This window comes from Vanessa cardui, chromosome W, assembly GCF_905220365.1.
Source record: "Vanessa cardui chromosome W, ilVanCard2.1, whole genome shotgun sequence".
Lineage (NCBI taxonomy): Eukaryota > Metazoa > Arthropoda > Insecta > Lepidoptera > Nymphalidae > Vanessa > Vanessa cardui.
In genome coordinates, this window is record NC_061153.1 from 6,222,101 (window position 1) to 6,238,013 (window position 15,913).

Sequence of the window (15,913 nt, forward strand, 5' to 3'; positions counted from 1 at the left end):
CACTTTGGTAATATTTTCTCTAAGCTCTTCGAAGAGTACGTTTTTGCGGTATTTTGCCTTTAGATTGGTTTTCGAAAATAAATTTCTCGGTCTGTTGGTGAGAGCTCAGTCAATAAAATTAAAACATCTACATCTTCGGACACTACAGCAATGTTTTCCGCTTGCAGATTAACAGCAGTTTCAATTATCAGTTTGTCGGCATCAGCTTCTGCTTGGCAAGAAAATATTTCATTTTCTGAGAGCGTTTCTCGTAACATATCTATGAGTCTACTCTTATTGTTGGCATTCGATAAAAATTTCTCCTGCGCTATTTTAAGTGGCATGGCTTTATCAAATATTATGTCATTACAAGCATTTTTTTTAGAGCGACGCGTTCGTTCCATCGTTTTTGTGCAGCTCTTTTTGTAACCGTCAAATACGACATAAATGTTGTGTCCATAATTGTTATGTAGATATCTGACATAATGTTGACAAATTGTATCGAAATTTTCATCTAATTGCCACTTGCAACGATGTAGCAACATTCCTCCATCAATTACGTAGGAAAATGTTCTGACATCGTTCACATCCACTGATACTTCTGGGAATAGATCATAAAATGTAGATTTTGCCGTTTTTCGCATTTCACCATCTTAAAAGAGAGCAAGAGGATAAGGTGCTAATTCATAGGTCATGTAGTTTTTTTGGAGTCGAGATGGCCCAGTGGTTAGAACGCGTGCATCTTAACCGATGATTGCGGGTTCAAACCCAGGCAAGCACCGCTTATTCATGTGCTTTATTTGTCTTTATAATTCATCTCGTGCTCAGCGGTGAAGGAAAACATCGTGAGGAAACCTGCATGTGACAAATTTCATAGAAATTCTGCCATATGTGCATTCCACCAACCCGCAATGGAACAGCGTGGTGGAATATGTTCCAAACCTTCTCCTCAAAGGGAGAGGAGGCCTTTAGCCCAGCAGTGGGAATTTACAGGCTGTTGTTGTTGTTGTTGTTGTTGTAGTTTTTTAGTTCTTCATTTGATTTTTTCAATACGCATATACGCTGGAATAACAATAGTGGATCAATTGGAATAATATCATCATCCACTTTGATTTTGCTGGTGGAAGCTAACAAAGGAATGACCTTGTCTTTTCTTGATAACTCTTTAAAAATTTTTCCATTAATTTTTTTCATTATTTTTAGACCTTCCTTAAAAGCTGCGTAGCAATTCACGTTTTCTTGTCCAGTTATTCCAGTTGCGATTGACATAATGACACCAACATCAGGAAATAGAGAATGTTGAATAAAATATTCTTCCAAAGTGGCCCTCTGGCTTCCGCCAGGACAACACATAAGTAACAACAAATCAAGAAGCCACTTCTGAGGCCCTCTGATAAACCTCCGCATAGAGGAGTATCAGAACCACACACAAGGTCACCTCGGTGACGTTCTGGCTGCCCCACAAGGGTACCAGGCAAACACAAACATGATCACCTCGGTGACGTTCTGGCTGCCCCGCTAGGGTACCAGATAAACACACACACATGGTCACCTCGGTAACGTTCTGGCTACCCCTCAAGGGTACCAGGTAAACACACACATGGTCACCTCGGTGACGTTCTGACTACCCCTCAAGGGTATCAGGTAAACAGCACAAAAGTCACCTGCGTGACACTCTGGCTGCCACTTACGGACACCAGGACAACACCCATTGCGTATACACAGTACGCGACTTCCGTGTTAACACCCGACGCGCATACACTGTACGCATCTTCGAAAACCAGGCACTCCAGGACATCAGCCTCGAGAGCGCGTTGCATCCGGGCTGCACCAACCACCCGTTCCAACAGTAAAGCGAGCAGCCATCCTCGGACTCCTCTTTCTTCTAATTCTGGAGATCAGTCTCCAAAATTGGTATCGAAGGCTGCGAGTCCTCTTCACTCGACATGAAGGTGGTTGGTTGTTCTTTCTTTCTTTCTTTCTTTCTTTCTTTCTTTCTGACACAACAGGCTCTCAGCCACGTGTCTATGTTCCTGACGTAATGGGTTGCAGCTCACTCGCGTCACCGGAAATGTCAACATTGGAAGGCTGGATAGCGCTAGGCCTTATTGACTCCTCGTCCTCTGCACAGAACGAAATAACCACACAGAACAAATTCACAAAAGAAGATTATCCGTTATCATTCAATTCGGTATACTTGTAAGCTAAAGTCACAAAAATAGAACAGCCTAAAAAGAGCGGATATAAAACAAACAGATATGAGTAACAATCACCCGGGGCAGTTCCCGTCGGGAGTGCACCCTCATGACTCGATAGAGGTCTATGCGCACTTACATGAGACATAACTTTGCATGTGTGAACCGTTACCCATAAAAGCATGTTTCAACCCAAACTAACAACAATAAAAACACGGACGTGTATGCCTCGCAGACATAACATACCACACGCACCACGACTCGTCAGAGGCCAACGCGTGGCATGACCCTGACCCTGCGTGTACACAGCTCCAGGACCTCATGTCTGAGCAGCTACAAGACAGTGTCCGAGCACACACATAAATCACAACAATTCTCATATAAAAAAAACCACATAAGGGAAAAAAATCTTTCCTTTTTCATTCTTTCTTTATCTTTCGTAGATATCTTCCATAATTCATTTTGCAATGTTTCCACATCAAATATTCAATGATTGCATAAATAAATAAAGTGACAAAAATTAGGTAAATTTTTACTCTGAACAGTTTCCATCAGCGTTGAAGTAGCAGAAGCGCTATTACCGGCACTATTTTGTGATATTATAATTTGCTCTGCTTTGCTCTTGCCTTTGTTTTTCTCATATTTTTTACATTAAATATGTAAAAAATATAGAGATAGAGATAGAAATGCCAATGAAGATGATGTGCTTACAGATTGAAGAAAGCTACTGGTTTACTAATTCGACCAGAACTTGTAATCTTCGTCTCGTTCGAACACAGGAAGTGTTTGCATTAACCGTATCCTTATATGGCGCGCTCTTGCATTCTTCAGTGTCTTTTTTTTTTAAAAAAACTTTATTCAAGTAGGTATGCAAATGGTAGTGCCACGCTGTATACCTTCGGGTTACAGCCGAATGGGCCGGCACGCCCGGGGAAGTACCACTCTCTCACTTAAAATCGACGTAAAGTGGTGGCTATGCTACCGCGTTTCGTCCGGTAAGTGAGAGTTCCGGAGGCCCAATCCCTCTCCCCCCCAAAACTTGATGGTTGTGCAGAATTTGGTAAAATTACCACAGGAGGGTACCATCAGCGACAGCGGTGGAGAATCCCTCTTTGGGCATCCATGCTCAGGACATACACCACCTGAGCACGGATGCCCAGGCTGCCCTCCGAATTCTGCGCAATTTTGCGCTCACCACTGTTCGGGGCAAGCGGAGCAGGCATCATAAGGCGATCCCTACCACCCTCGCTGTGGACTTCTGCAACATAAGGGGACTCAACTCCAACCTCAACGCCGATCACTACCATCTGGAAACAGCGAAGCCGGCCTTGCTCTTTCTAACCGAGACCCAGATATCTACTCCTGCCGATACGACTTTTCTCTCGTACCCTGGGTACAAATTGGAACATTCCTTTACACCACGAGCTGGGGTATGCGTTTACGTCAGAGATGATATCTGTTCTCGACGCCTCGGCAGCCTTGAAGGACAGGACCTATCGATTATCAGGCTGCGTGTAGACTGCGATGACCATCCGCGAATCTATGCGTGCCTTTATAGGTCCCATAGCTGCATGCCGAAACCGACCGACTGGTTGAGCACGTCCAAATGGCTACAGATTCCGTGCTGCAGCAGATTCCATCCACAGAGATCATTATTCTGGATGACTTCAATGCTCACCACGCAGAATGGCTCGGCTCACGCACCACCGATCATGCGGGTAGATCTGTTCTGGACTTCGCTCTAGCATATGATCTGACACAACTGGTCAACTCGCCAACGCGAATACCGGATGTGGAGGATCATACACCTTCCCTGTCGGACCTTCTGCTGACTATGCATCCAGATGGCTATCAGGTTATCGTCGATCTCCCTGTGGGCTCGTCTGACCACTGTCTCATCCGGAGTACAGTGCCGGTTGTGCGGTACTCACGGCCTCGCTTTGTTGGGTGGCGCGAGTATGGCACTACAAGTCAGCAGATTGGGATGGGATGCGGTCTCTTTTTGCACCTTACCCATGGGGGCAGATTTGTTTCTCGCCGGATGATCCGAACGCTGCTGCTGACTCTGTTGCCGATGTGGTGCTTCAGAGTATGGAACTATTCATTCCTTACTCTGCAGTACCCATCGGTGGCAAGTCCCAGCCTTGGTTTGGTCGCTTCTGAAAAACGGCATCACGCCGAAAGTGGGAACGCTATCAAACCTGGGCTAATGCATCTGCGTCTCGTGATGTAAATACCAGAGCATTCAAAAAGGAATAAAACTCTGCCTCTAGGTCCCTCAAAAACGTGATTGCTGGAGCGAAGACGGAGTACATTGGCAGAATTGGCGAGAGACTGGTGCGCTTCCCATCAGGAATACGTGCGTTCTGGTCTCTCGCTAAGGCTGTCTTAGGGAATTTCTGTCAGCCCTCTTTTCCATCTCTGCACAGGGACGGTGAGTCATTGGCCCATACCGCGAAAGAGAAAGCTGATCTTTTAGGCTCTCTCTTCGCGTCGAACTCGACTCTGGATGACCAAGGAAAATCTCCACCAACAATTCCGCGGTGCGATACCACGATGCCGGAGGTTAAATTCCGGCAAAGTGCAGTTCGTAAAGCACTTCTATCCTTGGACATTCATAAGTCGAGCGGACCCGATGGTATCCCTCCAATCGTGCTACGGACATGTACTCCCGAGTTGGCACCGGTCTTAACGCGTCTTTTCCGGCAATCCTACACATTAGGCGTCGTCCCGAATTCCTGGAAGACAGCTTTGGTGCATCCGATCCCTAAAAAAGGCAACCGCTCAGACCCGTCCAATTATAGGCCTATAGCCATCACCTCCTTGTTCTCCAAGATAATGGAGTCCCTTATTAACTGCCAGCTCCTGCGGTAGCTAGAGGAGAATCAGCTGATTAGTGAGCGCCAGTACGGTTTCCGTCGGGGTCGCTCAGTCGGTGATCTTCTAGTTTACCTTACTCACAGGTGGGCTGAAGCAGTTGTGAGCAAGGGGGAGGCATTAGCAGCCAGCTTGGACATAGGGAAGGCCTTCGATCGCGTATGGCACAAAGCGCTTCTTTCGAAGCTTCCTTCCTATGGGCTTCCCGGGAAATTATGCAATTGGATTACCAGCTTTTTGGCAGATCGGAGCATCATGGTGCATGCTCTGACTTAAAATTCGTCAATGCTGGTGTTCCACAAGGCTGCGTTCTATCACCCACTTTGTTTCTTCTGCATATCAATGATTTGTTGCAAATCGGGAACATTCATTGCTATGCAGACGACAGTACCGTTGACACCTTATACACCGGCCGCGCTAATATTTCTCGGGAAAACGTCGAAGAGAACCGGAACAAACTTGTGTCTGAAATCGAGTCTTCATTAAACGAAGTATTGAATTGGGGCCGGCTAAATCTAGTTCATTTCAACCCCAAAAAGACGCAAGTTTGCGTGTTAACCGCTAAAGAAACACCATTTGTCGTATCTCCACGATTTGAGAACATTCCGATAGCCGCTACAGGTAGTATCGGAATACTTGGCGTTGATATTTCGAGCCTCGTTCAGTTCCGCGGTCAATTGGAAGGCAAAGCCAAATTGGCTTAAGAAATGCTGGGCGTGCTCAGCAAGGTGAGACAGTATTTCACGTCGGCCCATCACCTAAAACTTTACAAGGCGCAAATTCGGCCTCACTTGGAGTACTGCTCTCACCTCTGGGCGGGTGCTCCCCAGTACCAGCTCCTTCCATTTGACCGGCCGGCAACGCACCTGCAAGCCCCCTGGTGTTGCAGATGTCCATGGACGGTGGTAGTTCCATCAGGTGAGCCTACTGCTCGTTTGCCATCTATATTATAAAAAAAAAATGTTTTGCGGGTGCTGCCGTTCAATAGGAGACCGAGTCCTGGCGAGACGTAGACATTGGTCTTCGCCCTGTCGTTACAGAAAGCCATCCCCACTCTTTCTGTATTGTTCATCATTCATATCCATGAATAGGGCAACACCTCGGATTCTCAGTTCAGGTTGCCTTTTTTGGCCTATTTCTGTTATTATATAATTTCGGAGGCTGGATGTTGTTGGCTGTTGGTGACTCGTGTTTGTTCGTAGTATTTGTGTGGTTGTTGTGTGTCTATTGTGCTGATTATAAGAATATTTCAAAAATATAAATAAAATCACTTACTTAGCAACAGACACCGCCATCTATCTTAGAGTAGCGTAAACAATAAAGGAATATTGAAGTTGAATTAAATACTTATTGGTTGTTACTGAACAACAGAGGGCGCTGTAAAGTAAAAAAAAATTGAAGAAATATTAAATATACTGAAGGTAATCCAAAAAGAACAAACAGCGCAGAAATAAGACATGAAAAGTTTGGACAAATTGAAGAAAAAACCTCAGAATTTGAGAAAAAAATTGTCGAGCAACAAAAATTTTTAGAAAATATAGATAAACAGTTAAGAAAGAAGAATATAATTATTTTTGGTATAGAAAAAAACGAACACAGCTACGATACTCTTCAAATTAATATTATTAAGATTTTAAATAACGTTATGGGTAGTAGCTGTCAAAAGGAAGAAATAGAAATGGGTAGAAGACTAGGGAAGAAGAATAACAAACCAAGACCCGTTGTAGTGACATTCACAACCATGGGAAGAAAAATTGAAACCATGAAAAAGAAGCGTATATTTATAAACACTGGAATTTCCATCAAAGAAGATTTCCCACAATATGTGTTACAAAAACGAAAAGAACTCCAGGAAGAAGTAAATCATCTACGGGAACAAGGGATTAAGGCTGTTTTACGTTACGATATAAATACGATATTTACGATAGTAATATTAAATAAAAAATATGTTAGCAGGGATATGTCTTACGAACAACGCTCAAATAAAAGACTACTGTCTGAAACTCCAGATCTATCTGAATTTCAAAACCAATCAAAAATAACTGATAATATTAAATATAAGCAATCTTCTAAAAAAAATCTAATAACATTGTAACCTATTTGCGTAAACATAACTCAAATTCAAATATAGAATCCGACCAAAACAAACATGTTATACTTTAAATAAACGATTAAGTAGTGGTCCTTCCCCACCTCCTCCAGTCCGGCCGGTCCCCGTGGAGGTAATAGACCAACACCCCCCAAAAGTAACCACTATGACCCTTCATAACAACCATATTTTTAAAAACAAAAATAAAATAGACAATTACTTTCATATAGCAAGCCTAAATGTTAGAACCATGCTTCAAAACGAAAGGATTACGGAACTTATAATTTCTCTTAAGGATATTAAATGGGATATTGTTGGGCTAAGCGAAGTAAGAAGAAAAACAGAATTAACCCATATCTTCCTAGTGTTCCTTTTTTGGATCGGTTACTTTTGATATTTTTATTTTTTTAAACGTGAACGTAGCCGTTAAAATTTTTATAATGAGGCAACACAAACTTATTAGCTGTCAAATTCAGCCATTTCTTTGTAGGGCTTCCCGCGAAGTTTGTGTTTTGTTTCGAATTGTTCACTGAGATTTACGGCAAAAAAATGACTACTCGTAAGATGTAAGTAATTTTTACATATTTTAATGATAATTTCTACTATTGTTCTCAAATACTATCAATTGTAAGGTGATTTATGAGATTGTTACAAAAAAACACAAAAGATGAAGGTATTTATACAAAATAAATTATCTAGATAGTCAAGTTTACGAAAGAGGCAAATAGATTTTTTTAAAAAGTAAAAAATATATATTTAAAATAATTGAGGAATGAATTAAACACGTCTGAACAGATTTGGATGCTCAGTTTAATTGATTATTGAAATACATGTTTCCCACTGTCTTAACTAAAATCTTACATTCCAGGAATTCATTTACATTGTTATGTTTCCCAGTACAACGACCACCCAACGCTTGAATGCAACAATGCAATTTTTAGGTTTTTACCGTGAATATTCTTCGTGGTACTGGTTGCATAACTTCTCCCTCCCCAAGCGCGAAATTATCCGAATTAGGATTTACAGGATTCGGATTATTTCGCGAGAAAGTGAACAATTTTAATTTATACATAAAAATAATATATCCTAAAACACATATGGGTAGAATTGCACACAGTAACACCGTGGCCAAACTTAGGCTATAAATTTTCACTACACTATTTTCACTTTCCACACTTTCACTTTCCAGATTCTGAACTTTTAACATGTAAGATAACTGTTTAAAGTCATCGAGATTAATCTCCTTCATATCTAACGTTTTATTCCACGTTACAGTTGAAGATTTTAGTATGGGAAGATCAGCAATCGGTATTAACGTCGTAACGATGTTCCCGTAGAATCGACTATAATAGAGTCGGATATTTTCTAGGAATACTATACAATTTTCGTCAATGTGCAATATAAGAGAGCCATGTAGAGATTTGTGGGTTACATTATCACCGCAGATTTCCTTTAGAATAATTGTATTCCTTATGTAAACTATCCAATCATTGTCCTTGATTCGTTGAACCTTAATATTTTCCACATCTACGGAAACAGCATTGCAGTTGAATATGTTAGTTCTAAATTTCATCAATTGCTCTACGCAAGTTTCCTCCGTGTATGGTATGACGTTATCTTCGGTGCATAGGAATTCCTTTTCTCCGATTTCCTCGCAGGACTGCGCGACCGATAGGTATTTCAGCCCTTTCACCATGAGGTATGGGAATTTGGGAATATTTGTGAGAGTTTTATTAACAGTATTATCAAATCTAGGTAATGAATAAAGCTTAAAATAGTTATATATATTACCGTCGGTTAATGGAATCTCTAAGATAAATGTAATCTGGTTTCCTTTCATAAATGCTTTAACTACAATAATCCTTTCTAATTTAATTAAATTACTCACACTGGCTTCGTACATTAGATTTTCTGTATTACCAATAGTTTTTAAAATAGTTAACAATTCTGTAGAGTTTACTATGGATTGGTGTAGAACAGAAACTTTACTCAATGCTATAATGCAGTCTCAATTTCACTTAAGGTTATATATATTGAACGAAAATTAACACTAAATATATTAAATACCGCGGAGAGGGCGCTGCACGCAGAGTCAAAAGGAAACGCTCCATATAATAATACAATTTTAAAATTATAAAAGTGCTAATTAAAGGTTGTTGTGGTGTTAAAAACATTGATATATATGAAACACATTCGAGATAACGTTATCCAAATATAAGACAAAAAGTGATAGGAAAAGAACGCTCAAATATACTACGTAACATGAAGAAGACTTCAAAAAATCAAAAATAAGTGTACAGTGGAACTTGTGAATTTTCTAATAATAATAAACAAACAAACAATCAAACCACATGTGAAAAGGAAGCAAAGTGAGAATAATAAATAAGTGGTTATAACTGGAATTATTGAAAAAATTGATAAAAAGGTGAAGGTAGCCGAACAAAAATTAAGCATTATACCCCACAAAGTAATTAGAGCTAGAAGACTTAGTTAATAAATTTCGTTTCGTCGTATAAAAGATAAGCTGGTGTATTGGTCTGAGAAACGACACTTCGCTTGACTAAACAGAGTTCGATCCCCTATGCTGAGATACATTGTAAAATTCTTCATATATGATTGAAATTTTGAAAGGTTTAATTTTAAATTTAAATTTTATTTTTATTATATTTTTTGTCATTCACATTTTTATTAGGTATATTTATTAATTGACATTTTAAAACTCACATTATTCACATTATTATATTTATTTATTGAAATCTTCAAATGAATTATTATTTTTGTTTGATAACATTCTAAATTACTTTACATTAATAATTAATATCGAATAGCTTAAAGTTTTTATAATCTTGATTTTCAATCAAATGAATATGATGGTTATGATATTTTTAGTAACCTGTTTTTCTTAAATATACATATATGGTTTTGACGTCTTAATTAATAATAATAATAAATACTCTTTATTGTACACCAATAATAAAAAACAAGGCAAATGGGTAAGATGTTGAGTAGATGTACAAAGGCGGTCTTATCGCTACGGTAGCAATTTCTTCCAGACAACCTTTGGGCATAGGACTGAAAAAATAAATGGAAGCGGTTTGGAGGCGTACAAAAGTTATAAATTAATTGACTAAAATATATTACATGCGAATCAATATATATCAATATGGAAAAAATATATAAATATATAATAATAGATATAAATGAAATATATACATACATACACATGCACATACATACACATACACATATACATATACATATACATATATATATACATATACATATACATATACATATACATATACATATACATATACATATACATATACATATACATATACATATACATATACATATACATATACATATACATATACATATACATATACATACATATTAACAAAAGTGTAAAATAAGTTATGACGTATTAAGCGACAAGTAATGTTCTTTTAAGTATTTTTTGAAACAGGTGTGGGATTGCGCTTTTCTAATGCTAATAGGAAGGGAGTTCCAAAGGCGTACTGCTTTTACTGTGAAGGAATTGGAATAGAAGGAAGATGAGTGAGAGGGGGTTTTTAAGGTAAGGGTATTGTTGGATCGGAGGGAACGTTCGTGGGTATCACAGAGGAACTCAAAGCGCTCTTTAAGGTAAAAAGGTGTGTCAGGATGAAAAAGTACACAGTAAAGTAAGGAAAGGATATGCGTATTCCTGCGAAAGCGAATTGGAAGCCACTTGAGCTTATTACGAAGTTCGGAGATGTGGTCATATTTGCGAAGACCAAATATGAACCGAATGCAAAGATTTTGAAGGCGCTCAAGTTTATTTAATTGCTCCTCTTTAAGATCGAGAAAGCAAGTATCAGCATAGTCAAGAATGGGTAATAGGAGAGTTTGTGCCAGTGCAATTTTAGTAGGCAATGGAAGAAAATACTGCAGCCGGCGAAGAGAACCCATGGCTGCAAATATTTTCCGACTAAGCTCGCCTACCTGCGGCGACCAAGAGAGATACCGGTCAAAGACGACGCCAAGGTTTTTTACCTTATCGCTAAAATTAATAGTCGTGTTGTTAAGTCTAACTGGTGGAACAAGTGACCAATCTATACGACAGACCATTTTGGGACTTCCAATTATTATGGCTTGACTTTTTGATGGGTTGATATTTAAACCAAAGGAGATACTCCATTTGTAGATGCCTTGCAAGTCATTGTTTAAATTTGTTATGGCCGTTGGTAAGTCAGTTAGTTTTGTGTGGGAGTAAATTTGGAGATCGTCTGCATACAAGTGGTAGGGAGAAGAGATATGTTGACTTATTGAATTGATAAAAATAGAAAACAGGAGGGGAGACAACACGCCACCTTGTGGGACGCCAGCAGTTACGTAAGACCAGTTTGAATATGAATCCTGGACACGCAACCGCTGCCGGCGCCCGTACAAGTAACTACGAAACCAATCAATTACTGATGGAGATATGTTAAGAGAACGTAGGATGGCCAAGAGAATATCAATGTCCACTGTGTTAAAGGCATTGCTAAAGTCAAGCAATGTTAACACCGTAAGCCTTTGATTATCCATTGCAAGTCTAATGTCATCTGTAATTTTAACAAGAGCAGTGGTCGTACTATGACCCTTGCGGAAGCCGGATTGGAGTGGATTCAGGAGATTATTCGATGAAAGGAACAAGGATAATTGTTGATAGACAAGACGCTCCAGTACTTTGGACAGGAAAGGAAGAATTGAAATAGGACGAAGATCAGTAAAGGCTAATGGATTAGACTTCTTAGGGAGAGGAATAATTTGGGCGTCTTTCCAACAGGAGGGAAAAGTACCGGATGAGAAGGAGTGATTAAAAATGTGGGTTAAAATAGGAATAATAAGATCACAAATGGGAACGATCATGTTACGACTGAGGCAGTCACAGCCCACTGCATTAGAATTGACAGCAAGTAAGTTCTTCTTAACATCACATTCAGATAATTGAGAGAAATTAAAAGGGGAATATGTCATAGGAGTATTTATGGCTGAAAGAAAACTAAGAGTATTAGATTTTGTAGTATTATCAATAGTAGATGATGAGATGAAATATTTATTGAGTTCGTTAAGGTCGAACGTGCTTAGATTAAGGTTCTGTTTAACCTTGCCAACTCCCAAAGACTTAAGGAATTTCCACACTTTAGCGGAATCTTCTTCCTCAGTGACAGATTTGTGAATATGGCGTCGTTGTGCATCTCTACATGCCTTGTTGCAGCGATTCCGAATTTTTTTATAAATCTCCCTGTTAAGTGAAGTCGGATCTCGTTTGTACTTTGCTCGAGCTTTATTTTTTAGGTCTTGTAACAACTTGATATCAGCGGTCAGCCAAGGAGCAGGCAAATGCTTAACACGCACAGGTCGTATCGGAGCATGTTTATCAAATAGCTGTGTCAAAAGCGAATTAAATATAGCTACCTTTTCATCCACCGCAGACGTGCTAAACACCACTGACCAGTCAATCTTAGCCGCATCATCACGTAAGCGGTTCAGATCCATGCCACCAAAATTGCGCTGCAGAAGAATTCTTGACTTTGCTTTTGGGGGTCTAATTTTGTAAGAAAGGAAAATTAAGTCGTGATATGAAAAAGCATCGGCAGAACATTGTCCATGTTTCTCAACGTGATCGGGTGAGGAAACAAGAATAAGGTCAAGAAGGGAAGGAGTTGAGTTAGGAAAGGAATGCGTAGCATTTAGGGGGAGGATATGCATATTGGCCGAGTTTACAAGAGAGCAGAGGCGTGAAGACCTGCTGTCTTGCTTGAGCAGGCAAGTATTAAAATCGCCCATCAACACTGTATGACTATATTGGGGAGTATATAATTCCAGAAGATTTTCAAAGGAACCAAAATAGTCAACAGTTAGTGATGGGCTATAATAAACACCTAATAAAAGTTTTGTGTGAGAGAATATGATCTCAATGAAAAGATGTTCGGGGCCATGACCGTCACATGAGACGGAAGTGTTAATAATGGTAAAGGGGATATGGGGTCGCAAGTAAATTGCAACACCACCCCCTGTTCGGCCAATACGATCATTGCGGATAAGATGGAAACCAGGAAGAGAGTAGGAAGTTGAGGGTAGACAAGGTTTCAGCCAAGATTCTGATACTAAAATAGCGTGAATGTTTTTATTATGGAATGAAGATAACATATCGGGATAATGAGCGCATTGATATGGATGATGTTAAAGGTTTTTGGTAGATCATGGAATTGGGAATCAAGAGTTTCGGAGAGGGAAGGAATACTGTGAAAACTTAAATCATCACTGATCACACCAGTCGAAGAAGAAAAAGAATGATAGATGTCGTTATTGTCGCTTGTCATAATAAATATAAATATATATATATAAAGAAAAGTATATAATATGTATGTAAAAAATAAAAAAAAAAAAAAAAAATGAATAAATAAATATAAATGTAATTAAAACGAAAATAAACTAAGATTAATATAAATGAGGTCTAATCTATATGTCGTCCATACACCCGCCAGCGTATGAAAAAAGAAAGCTTTACACTTTATACCCTAAAAAACCAACAATTTATAATAAGACAATGACAGCAAATACATCTTACAAAAATCTTACAACGAGAAAAAAAAAATGATAATAACTAATCATAAAGTAAAAAGTAAAATCACTACGTCATAAAAGCAACCGAAAAATTATTAATTGCACTATAATAAAATCTAATGTAAAAAATCTAATATCTAATTAAATATCTAGATAGATATCTAATTAAATAAATAAATAAATAAATAAATATGAGACAATCTAATTAAATAACTATCTATTATTTATACTAAGTAATAGTTATTTCCGAACGTATAGCAACTGGCAACCCGTTCTGCATGTCAGGCTATCATTGTCAAAGATATAAACAATGTTCTCGCATAATGTACCTAATAAAAAGTTATATTAAAACAAAAACATACATATTAAGAAAGTAAATGTGGGTACGTTGTGGAATTAATTAATATTGTTGTAATCGGCAAATAATTAATAAGGTGCCATCACAAATGAAGAATACATGAGGAACGACTAATAAGAATTAAAATAAGAACTGATTAAAATAAAATGGTAATCACTTATTTTTTTACCACTCGTTTGGTACGAGGAGCAATCACTTTTTGATCAACTCTGGATGCTGCAGTCTTCACTGGTGGTGGAGATTTTTGAGAGGATGACGAATTGGAGATGCAATCAAGATCGGATATGCACTCAGCCCTGTGGTGCACGCCATCCGGAGTTACAATGTGGATGCAGCCATCCCGTGTCCAGCAATTGCTTACGCCGAAACGCTGTCTTGCCTCTAAGAACACTCGGTGTCGGGTTTTTGTCAAGAATTCTGACTGTGTAAATCCAGTACCCTTAAGTTTGGATTTGACGAACCAGACCTTATCTCGACTAGCAGCATCAGTGAATTTTATTACTATAGGTCTAGGCTTATTGTCCAGTGGGCGACCCAACCTATAAGATGCCTTGATGCTATTGCTAGAGAAATTTCCAAGGTTGAGATGGTCCGCTACAACGGTGGTAACACGAGCCGAAGTGTCCTCAGATTTGTCTTCCGGCAGCCCATGGAGTAACAACATCTTCCTTCTGCGTCTCATCTCTAGCCGATCAATTTCTCTGCCAAGAAATTCAACCTGACGCTGAAGTGTGTTCAGTGCCGTGACGATAAAGGTTTTAAAAGCTGAAAAATCTGAGGATAGTGTTGCAGTGGAAGCTGGTGAATTTCCTTTGTTTAACTCCCTTTGGAATTCAGACATTCTGGCGTTGAACATGTCTGACAGTGCAGAAATTGAGTCCTTCATGGCCTCCATTGTTGTGAGTGATGTGGTGGTTTTAGTTGGTAATGACTTTTATTTGAATTAAAGTGTAAATCAAAAGGAAAACACTTGCTGGTAGGTAGTAAGGTGCAAGATTATATGCACATAAGTAATTTATGCATTAAATTAATTAAATTTTTAAAAATAAATACGAGTGTCAAAAACAGCTGTGTTGTCAGTTTCACTCCTACCCGCGAAAAAAATATTACAATATACACATATTTTTACTGACATTCGGAATCACAATAATATGACATGGCTTAAATTTTTATTTAGATTGACATATGAAAATTAACCATATTTTTACTCACATTTTGAAATTTTAAATATACGTATTTTATTGCAATCTTAAAACCCTTAAAATATTTTATTATAATTAATTTGCCGACTTTAAGTTTTTCTTATTTAATTTAAATTCATATTTTAAAGTCGAATAAGTAAATAAAAAATGGATGAAATCCTATTAACACTAAACCTAATTAAAGAAGAATTGACTAGCCAAAAGGCTGAAATGAAAGAAATGAAAGAAAGTATAATTAAAACTATTAATAGCAGCATGAACGAAAGGTTTTGTACAATAGAATCAAAATAGCACGAACTAACTGAAAAAGTCGAAAAACAGGAGACAAAAATTTACAATTTAGAAAAAGAAGCAAGGAAAAGAAATATTATATTTTTTGGGATTGAGGAAACCGAAAAAAGTTATAATGATTTAGAATTAACTATATTAGATATTATAAATAATAAAATGGAAATAAGCTGCATAAATAGAGATGTAGAATATTGTAGGAGGATAGGCAGAAAGGGTAAAAAAATATCGAACTTTTAAAAAACAAACACCTTCTTTCTAATTCCAATTTTTATATTAAACAAGACTATCCTCCTGATGTACTAATAAAACGCAAAGAACTGCAAGA

General features: G+C 38.3%; 1 protein-coding gene across 1 annotated transcript; it reads right to left on the reverse strand.

Annotated features, from left to right (window-relative positions):
• Positions 1-13,557: 13,557 nt before the first annotated feature.
• LOC124542676 lies at positions 13,558-14,990 on the reverse strand. The gene has a single exon (XM_047120602.1). It carries the CDS (start codon positions 14,988-14,990, stop codon positions 14,253-14,255), a length of 738 nt encoding a protein of 245 aa, XP_046976558.1. The 3' UTR covers positions 13,558-14,252.
• Positions 14,991-15,913: the final 923 nt, after the last annotated feature.

Bases quoted from the DNA above. Each gene is read 5' to 3' on its own strand.
- LOC124542676 (XM_047120602.1), bottom strand. From the start codon at position 14,990: ATGGAGGCCATGAAGGACTCAATTTCTGCACTGTCAGACATGTTCAAC.